The following is a 10,003-nucleotide window of genomic DNA, read 5'->3' as shown; positions in this document are numbered from 1 at the left end:
ACCCCACTTTCCTTAAATTATAGTATAGTTTTTAATTATCTGGCCCTACATCGCTTCCCCCAATGTTATACCTACCTAGTTGTATTCGACCCAAACCACCCATGAAGATAAAAATGCTGTTTTGAAGGAAGAACAACAATTTACAGTCGGAATTTGATATTTGATCGTGCAGTTTTGCCATAAATCAGGAGGATTATGGAAACACTGGAGGAACCAAAAAGCATTTGTCATGCTAATTGGGAGAACTATCATTTCCCAGTATTAGGAATATTAAATGAGCTGATACATTTGACACGTAAAGAATTGAATATTCAAAAAAGGGGGAAAAACACAAGATTGTTCATGCATTACGGCAAAGCTAATCATAGCTTTAAAAATATTCATCCAGTGCAACTTGCAATTCTTGCCTTTGATTTTTGGGCATATTACACTTCTACAATTATATTATATTGACATACCACTTTTTTTCTCCATAACATGTTTTCTTTCTCTATCATAAAACTAAAGCTTTTTTTTTTTAAAGAAGACCTTGCTCTCTCCCATAACCTAAACTACACCTCCTCTTGCTCCTTGTGTAGTTTGGGGTATGGGTCCAGATGACTACTACTCCACAGGCCAGGACTGACGCGCCACCCCACGCTCCGCTTTCTTCCCATAACATGGGAGATAAGTGCACTTCTAAGTTCTAAAGTGGTAGTGGAAACTAAACTTAAAACCCTTCAAACACACGCTTGCAAATAGCACTTACCTAGCGGCGCGTGCAACCAAAAACGAGCGCGGATGGCTTAACACGTTTCATCTATTAAATGAAGTACTACTATATATGAATTGTCCAAAAAGAAAGTAAAAGGAAAATCAACGACTGACCGGAGGAGTAATCACCGGAGACAAATAAACTTGATTTTGTATCACAGTTGCACCAATCTTAAACCCTGGAACCACCGTGAAACTGACCCTAACGTCAACATTGCCATCGTTGATTTCACCCGATAAAAGTGATTCTTCAGTCACATTTTCCATGTAAATCTCCGAGAAGCTACAGTCTTTCTTTACCTGAAAGATCGAAACTTGTTCATGCATTGAAAATCCCAAGCAATGCAATAGCCAAAACCGCCTAGACATCTCTGCAAAAGCTGTGAAAAAAGCTGTATCCGGGAACCCACCGGAGGTAACTAGCTTCCTTTGGTTCAAGTTCCCGAAAAAGGAACACTCCATTTTAGCATGGACAAGGTTGAGGTACTTGGTTCTGGTGAATCTAGCTAAAGAAGAGCTTGGGTTTTGAGCTAAAAACGATTTAGGGTGTGCAGATTTCAGGGTCTTGAATGTGTTGAAATGCTGCTCGGGGTCAAGTCTTTTTGAGTCAGAATCTTTTGCGACCCCAAAATCAGGGGAGTCGAAGCCTTCCAACATTGTTCTACACACAAAGGATTCAAATGCAAAGCACTTATGGCTTTCTCTTGCAAAAACAGCTCCAGGTTCAATGGTTTTAGCAGCTGCATCAAGATCCCATTTTGCCGACTCCATTTCCTTGACCATCACCTTCACAAAACTGCGAGCAGATCTCAAACAAAAGTGTAGAACTTGCACGAAATGACTTGGATTCAACTTCGTGAACTGGAAATCATCGAACATGGACAAAGGCCCGCTGGCGTTTAGTTTCTTTTCCAAGGACTTGTTAAAGGTCGTGCATTCTTCAAGCTGCTTACGAAGTAAAGCAATGTCCGAACCTTTTTCATCCACATCGGACTCCAGCTTCTTGATCGTGATTCCGTAAGTTCGCATCAAGCTTTGCTGTTCTTGAATCTCAGCGAGCATTAAAGTAACCTGAGGTGAAAGATCAAGCTCTTTCTTCAAAAACTTGCGCTTCACCTCCGAAAGTGCTCGGAGCTCTTCCACGACAGCTTGGTCCGAAGCCTGAATAGCGTCACTGTTGTAAGGATGCTGAGCCAGTTGCAGCTCGGCATAAGCGGCTTTGATGGAAGTAACACTGGCGAAAACCTTAGCAAGCAGCGCTTCCAATACCGCTTTTTGCTTAACCATGGAGTTGTTTGGTGCATGGGAAGAAGTTTTCCGGTCTGGAGTTGAACCATGGTGCGGCAATTTGCGTTGGGATGCGAGAACACAGATCCCAACCCCATTGCTGGAAGCGATTTTCGTGGCGGTTCTTAGGTTGATGACTTTTTGGAAAGTCCTTGCTAGCCTGCTCTTGTTGTTGCTGTTTGTTAAAGCTGATTTGGGCTTGATTGTTTCCATTTATGAGAGACGAAATCAGAAGGAATTAGAGTTGAGAGCATGAAAATGATAACAAAAGATTTTGGGTTATTGTAACCTTAAAAGAAAAAACAAAAAAGAGAGTAAATTTGGGGGAAAGAAAGTGAATGTGATATGTTAGGAAAGCAACAAAGAAGACATATTTTTTTAGTACAAGATTGAAGACATAGACGGTGGTGGTGGGATTGAAAACAATGAAAAAAGTGGGATTTAAAGCGCGGGAAAAAAGATGCAAAGGCCTTAGATTTTTCTTACTTCAGTTTTTTTTACTCCCATGGTTGAAATTAGTAAACTATAGTTTTCATTATCATTCTTTCACCAAAACCCAGTAAGTAAATTAGATAAGATAATCATCAAAAAAAAAAAAAACAAATTGGATTCTTTCCGTTCAAGAATTGACAAAGCTTATAATACAATACAACATCATTTTTTTGAAAAAATCTTGAAGAGAGTAACAAATTAGATTAACCTCAGTCAGGCAATTAAGTAAAATCTTTTCGACTACTTTGGATTTGGGAATATATATAGTAATAGTAGAAGAGATGATGATAAATGAGTGTTAGTAGGGTCGGGTTGGAAAGGAAGGTCGGTGGGTGATGGAGCCCACGAGTTTGAAGGTATTGGGCAGAAATGGAGGTGGTGTTTTTTGTTTTGGATCAAATGCAGGGGAAGTTTGCCATCTCTTTCTCATCTCATGCATATGTACAATACAATGCCTGCTGTTCCCCATTACTCTTACATTTTTAATAATATCGACAACAGTTTGCCATTCATAAACGTCATTTTCTAGCCAAACAATCTGATATTTTTACTCAAGGTTTTTCCATACAATCTGCTGTTATCTGTGGTTGCATCCCAAAACAAGGCACTTTTATTTTCATGTTCTAAGTTTTGAAGATTTTAGTAGCTTAGCATTCTGATTAGATATTTGTAAATCTTGAGAGTTCACAAATTTTAAACATAAACCGCATAGTAGCGGATATCAAAAAAATTATTTTCCTAATTCCTATACTATTTTCACCTAGATTTAAGAAAATGAGAATAAAAGTGTTTTCACATTTTTCATTATTAAAAATAAATTTTTATTTTATAAATGTATTTTTCAATTTAAAAGAAATAGAAAATGAAAATATAAAATATTTTAAGAAATCAAATACAACTTATATTATAAAATAGTTTCAAGAATTTAAAAAAAGAAAAAGAAAAAGTTTTAGTTGATACAGATCGAAAATTCACATTTGGATATCCCTTTTTCCTGTACCATTGACTAAAACAATCTAAAAAATACAAAATTGATGATAAGATTAGACGCCGGGAGAGAGAATTTGAATTAAGACGAATGAGGTGGTTTTTTTCTAAGATGAGAACATGGTCCAAAAAGTCGTGGCCGAAAGAAGATAGCGACTAAAATGTCCGTAAGTAGCAAGTTTTTGAGACTAGAAACGTTGGACTGTTTTAGAAACTCTCTACGACTTTAAGGCCATGAGTACGGTCATTTACTACTTTAACTTGCATTGTTTCAATCATTTTCTTCTAATTATCTAAATTCCATTTTTAATTATTTTTTTGTTAAATTAAATTATTAATTCAAGTTTACTTAATTAACTAAAAAAATTTAGGAGGGAGTTCACATATTTATAAATTGTGAATCTTAAATATGGAGTACAACCTTCTTGATAAACTAAAGCTTATTAGTTGAATTTAAATTCTAATTAATCATTAAAAAAAATTTATTTTTTTTAAATTTATCGAAATGGGCCCGGTATTTTATTATTTACCGGAATGGGTCATTTTCCCCTAAATAGCGTCCACGCCAGTGCGAAGTCAGGGGACGTGTCAGCAAATTGTGTCCACGTCAGCGCGCTTTGCTGACGTTGACACAAATAGCGTCCACGTAAGTGCTATTTTTGTCCACGTCAGCAAAGCGCGCTGACGTGGACGCGATTTGCTGCCATGTAGCGCGCCCTTGGGGACGCGATTTCCCCGCGCGTGAACAGTGCAACGATCATTTTTTTGACCGTTGCCCCCCCAACGGGTCAAAAAAATTTATAAATACCCCCACCCTTTATTTTTTTCCACAAACTAATCCTCTCTCAAATTTGCTCTCAATTTCCTTCCAAATTTCTCTCAAATCCATATTTAATCTCAATTTGCTCTTAAATTTATCTTAAATCCCTATTTTTAAATAATTTTTAAAAAAATTATTTTTTAAAATTTTTTTAAATCATAAAAATTTGTACGATTTCAACAATGGCCGGATAATTGACTCGTCTTGATAAGCAGCACATATCCATCGAACAAATGAAAGGGCAAAATACCAAAAAAAACTACTTTTTTTTAAATTTACCGAAATGGGCCCAGTATTTTATTATTTATCGGAATGGGCCCTTTTCCCCCTAAATCGTGTCCACGTCAGCGCGAAGTCAGGGGACATGTCAGCAAATCGCGTCCACATCAGCGCGCTTTGCTGACGTTGCGCTATTTGAGTCGACGTCAGCAAAGCACGCTGACGTGGACGCGGTTTAGAGGAAAATGACCCATTCTGGTAAATAATAAAATAACGGGCCTATTTGGATAAATTAAAAAAAAAAAGTGACTTTTTTAATATTTTACCCGAAATAATCATTGAATGCATATAGAAGCCGTGTTTGTCAAGAAACAATCAAATAATTATGGTTTGTTTTTAAACCATTCATATTTTCTTCTATTTCTAATAATAATAATAATAATAAATTTATTTAAAATTTATTATTATTATTATTATTCAAGTTGCGCCTTAGAATTTCCAACATTAATCCTAAAGAGTTTATTTTTCTACAGATTTCAAAGTTTAGGGATAAAAAAATGTTTTTGACATTGTGGTTTAAAGTAAGATTTAATCAATATTATTAAAAAATAATTACAGTAGTTAATTGGGTCTATCCTTGTTTAAAATAAGGGCTAAATTAACTAAAAAAAGTTATTCTAATAAATATATGAGAAATCGAACTATTCTCTCAAATTTTTTTAAAACTAAGTCAATTTTGGAGAGAGGGCTAGACGCATTTTCAACTAACTTTGTAGAAAAACGCATCTAGCTAGGCGTGCTTTCCTGCACAATCAACTGAAAATGAGTCCAACTAAGCATATTTTTACTTTGACCATGCAAAAAAGTGTGTCATGTTGAACACATTTTTGCTTTCTTTCCAAAATCAATCTATTCCGATAAATATTTTAAAAATCAACCTATTCACTAAAACAATTTTTTAAGTCTAACTTTTTTTTTGTGAAATTTAACCTACAATACCTATCAGGAAGAAAAAAAAAACACCCTACGTAAGTGTAAATTGGACATTATTTATGCTATTCCTAGCTAGCTAGAGAGCAAAGCCAAACAATGCTTTGTAATATATATACAGACCTCGTAAATAAAATATTAAGAATTTTAATATTGCTTATAAAAAAAACTAGTCATTCAAAGTACACTAAAAGCCAACTCTAAAAGTATTCCTGTCCTATTCCAACATTATTATAGTAAACGGTGAATTTAATAATCACGTGTGTCTCATATTTGTATATTTTACTATTTTATATTTGAAATTTTATTAATTTATTTATATAAATTTTATTTGTCACACAATAAAAAAAGTGTAAAGTTACACATGTGGTTGTATTCTAAATTGTATATAAGCACAATTTTACCTCACACAAATTATTTCTTCGTTAGTTTTGACATTTTGTACTTTTTAGAGGCCGAAATTAAATTGTAATTTTTATGATAGTAAAAGTATAATTTTATTATTTTAACAGTTTTTATATTTATAATTTTTAAAAAATTAAATTAAATTTTTATATAAAATATAATTTTATCTTTACTAATTTAAAATTTTAAAAATTTCGGAAAGTTTAAATAAAAAACTTTCTATTTTAGGGGCGCATGCAAGTTATTGTTACTTTTCTAAGACGATGAAATGCAAGAAAGGCATCTTTAGAAAGGAAAAAGAAAACAAAGACTCCCCTAAAATGAAATAGAAATCATGGAAGAAGAGAAAGCAAGAAAATAGTAGGGTATTACAAAAAGAATCACGGCCCCCCAACAATTCTGAAATTAAAGTACCAAACATATCGCACCGGGATCACCCCAAAGTCTAAAAAAAGTGGTTAAAATTAAGAACAAAAAGAAGTGACCCTGAAGCCAATGGGGCATATTTTAACATCATTTTTTTTTTACTTATTTTGGATATGGACTCCTCTTTTTCAAAGTTTGTAATGACTTTTAATTTGAATTTCTTTTTCCTTTTTCATTTGGAAGATAATAGTACTCAGACAAGACGGGCTTCTTGTCCAACTTATGTTACTGCAGAAATCTGGTTAATTTTAGGGTAATTTTCATTAAATTGTTAATAAGTTATGCTTTGATTATTTAATTTTAAAAAGTTATAAAATTAATTATTAAATTATTTAAAAGTTTTTATTTAAGTCATTGAATTGTTAAAACCACTGTTGTATGGCATTTTTCGTTTACACCACCTACACCAATCGAATGCTTTCTTTCCTCTTCTTTTTTACAGTTCAATTTTTTTTTCACGACTTTGAATGCACGAATCTGCAAACTAAAATCACAGCTACTTTCTTCTCCTATCTCCGCACTGACTGTCAGAACATCTTGGATCTAAGGTATGTTCACCTACTCGTCCACAACACTGATTGTCAAATCGTTATTTGGAGCTCACTAGCTGAAGTTTAGAAAAAAAAAAGTCCAATGACCATTTTGTAATTTTTTTACAATTGAATGAGTAAAACGTAAACTTACTAATAATTTAGTGATAATTTCTCTTTAATTTTATAAGTTCATTAAGTATTTTAAACTAACAAAATCGACTATTTAATTAAGATGGATATATAGAACAATAATTATTATTATTGAAAGGCATAATAATTGCACTCAACGGGAAGTTAATAATGTGTTGCTCTAAAATTAACGGTGATGTCGTCAACAGCTAAAAACCCTAAATAAAAAGCAAAATTATGACATTCTCTTGTATGAAAAGATCAAATCATGATTATGATATGGATAAAAGAGAATAGTATATAATTGAGGTGGAGCTAAATTGAGGGCTGGGTTCACCCTTTAAACACATTAATTAAGTTATGCCAGCATGTTATGGTAATAGTTAAAATTGATTACGTAGAATCCAAGTTACAACGAGGGGACAAAACTTGAGACATTATAGTTAATGCTGAGAACTTAACTAATGTTGCTTGTTTGTTGGGCAGATGATATAGAGAGTAATCATTAAAATTTTTTTACGGATAAAGCATGCACTTGGTCGTTAATAATCATTAAATCAACCAATCTTGGCTTCACCATTTTCTATAGGCATGCAAATCGTTAAAATATATAAAACTATAGCTTTCAACCTTGGAACTTTTTAATTCGAGGGCGTGCATTTAAATATTTAAAGTAAAATTTTCTTTCTTATCATCATATTCATATATATTGAAATTGAGGACAATATGTAATGTTTTCAATAAATATTTAAGCTATAATTAATCATATAGGAATGAACCGTTGTAGAATTAAAAAGGAAGAAAGTATAAGAGCAATTTTAGTATGTCCAAGAATGGAGTGTATGAAAAGCATTTTACAATATGATACCTATACATCTACATATAAAGTATGAAATTAAGGCATCGAGATTTATTTATATATTAAGATTATTGTCACTCGATACTACCAACAGAATCTCAACTCAATGTAAATTTATCAATAAATTTACAAAATTATATACACATGGAAATTATAAGATTTGAATGCAAAATATTTTGGTGTTCACCATGTTAATTTTACCATTTCAACTAAAATCATTTATAGTCTTTATATTAAAATTTTAAAATTGTTTATATAAATATTTTTACTCTGAAGTGTATTATAATTTAAAATATATAAAATGAATAAAAGAAACAAAAGAGACGGTGAAAGCTTGGGTTTTACAAGCGATACTTGAGTGATGAGGACTCTTAATTCCCTTTCGAAATCAATGATAAATATGAATGAATCTTGAGATATACACATATTTCTTTTATTTAATTTTATAACTGGATTTTTTTTTATTTTAATAATTTGTCGTAGGACCGTATCCTTAAAAAAAATTTCTTTTGAACGTGATTGAAAAAAGAAGCAGTATTTCGGTGAGTGTCAAGTATCCTTGACATGATAGGTACTACTATTATCGAATAGGTTTTTTTTTTAAATTCTATTGAGATATACTATTATACTACGGATTAAAAGAATAAAACCACTTCAAAATGCCCAAAATAAGTAGAACAGTGTGAAACTAAAAAAAAATGCACACCTTTAAACTCAATCATTGATGGGAGCTCAATGTGCTCCTCCATCAATGACCTGTGTATTATACATGATGAGGTCGAATCAAATCATGTTTAAATTGAAAAATTGAGTCAAACTAAACGCAATCTCTTTAGTTTATATATGATTATTTATGTTTTAAGCACTACGGGAGACTTTCACTTTATATTTCAACAAAATTTAGTTTAATTAAAATTATACAGTTAATGAATTCCAGCACTTGGTCTAGCAGCACTGGGTGTTCATCCCAAAAATTCACTAGTGAGTTTGAATCATAAAGAGAATCCTGTTTATGGTATGTGAGTTAACAGTGATTTGTTTTTGTCTAAGATATGTTAGCCAATTGTAGAAGTACCAATAATATATATAACTTGCATTATTTCTTTTAGGCTGAGATTTCCCCTACTAGATACGGCATCTACCATTCTTTCGGTTTCTTTCTACCATAGGTTTTGCTGTGAAGAATGAAGATCCATGAAAACTCTCCGTCTAACTCTAACCCTTTATGCTAGTTCTGCGATTTCTTCCACCTTTATTGTTGTATTAGCAGCGTCGGAAAAATCTTCAAAAAAAGTAGCAACTCACCAACCCATCTAAGCCCAGTAATTCCTTCCCTATATAATTATCTTAGCAGTGGGGAAGAATGATCAAGCTTTCACAGCAAACTAGACCCCAAGTGGGAATTGCATTATAAGGTATAGTAACCAGCACCGACTAAGATCGCTCTAACGCTTATTTGAGGTGACAATTCATAGCTGAAAATTTAGGCTCTTGAGGACTACTTTTGAATTGGGAGAGCATTTCTTTAATTTATTCGGCTCCTGCTTGTACTATACTACCAGTTGTACCATCAACTTTTCAGCCTTGGCAAGCATAAAGGTCTAATCATAAAACAGGAATCCAACGGCAATGATAGAAAATATAGAGGTGAAAATGAAATGGGAAGCCCTGTAGCTTCTTACTGCAAGGGGGGGGGGCATTGGGTGGCAATTCATGTCTCTTTAGTGGCCAAAAAATTGGGAAATTCATGTGATTTGTAACTGTTACTCAAAACCTAAACTCTCCAGGTGGAGACAAGATGTGTATTTGATAAGCATGTTTAACGGTTCAATGGATTTAAGCTGCTGAGTTTCACTTTCATGGGATGGGAGTCAATCTTTTTGGCTAGCCATCACTGAAAAAGAAAAAGGTTAGTGAAGCAGTAGATAATATGTAATCCAACTAAAAACTAAAGTTAGGGGACATAATTGCTTGGTCTAATTTAACAAATCAGATCATATCTGTAATAGATTTTTTAAGTAATTTAACTGGAATAATTCTAATTGAACTATAAGCGTATATAGGGAGCAATAGAGGATAAAAAAACAAGGGTATTTCTAAAGG

The 10,003-nt window shown here is 32.9% G+C and overlaps 1 protein-coding gene across 1 annotated transcript; it reads right to left on the bottom strand.

Annotated features, from left to right (window-relative positions):
* Positions 1 to 365: 365 nt before the first annotated feature.
* Positions 366 to 2,472, bottom strand: LOC107905828 (protein GRAVITROPIC IN THE LIGHT 1). Its single transcript, XM_016832595.2, has one exon. It carries the CDS (start codon positions 2,251 to 2,253, stop codon positions 856 to 858), a length of 1,398 nt encoding a protein of 465 aa, XP_016688084.2. The 5' UTR covers positions 2,254 to 2,472; the 3' UTR covers positions 366 to 855.
* Positions 2,473 to 10,003: the final 7,531 nt, after the last annotated feature.

The sequence above is a fragment of the Gossypium hirsutum genome, chromosome D05 (assembly GCF_007990345.1).
Source record: "Gossypium hirsutum isolate 1008001.06 chromosome D05, Gossypium_hirsutum_v2.1, whole genome shotgun sequence".
Classification (NCBI taxonomy): domain Eukaryota; kingdom Viridiplantae; phylum Streptophyta; class Magnoliopsida; order Malvales; family Malvaceae; genus Gossypium; species Gossypium hirsutum.
This window is presented reverse-complemented; position numbering and strand designations above follow the sequence as displayed.

Excerpts from the sequence above, each read along its gene's own strand:
- LOC107905828 (XM_016832595.2), bottom strand. The coding sequence starts at position 2,253 with ATGGAAACAATCAAGCCCAAATCAGCTTTAACAAACAGCAACAACAAG.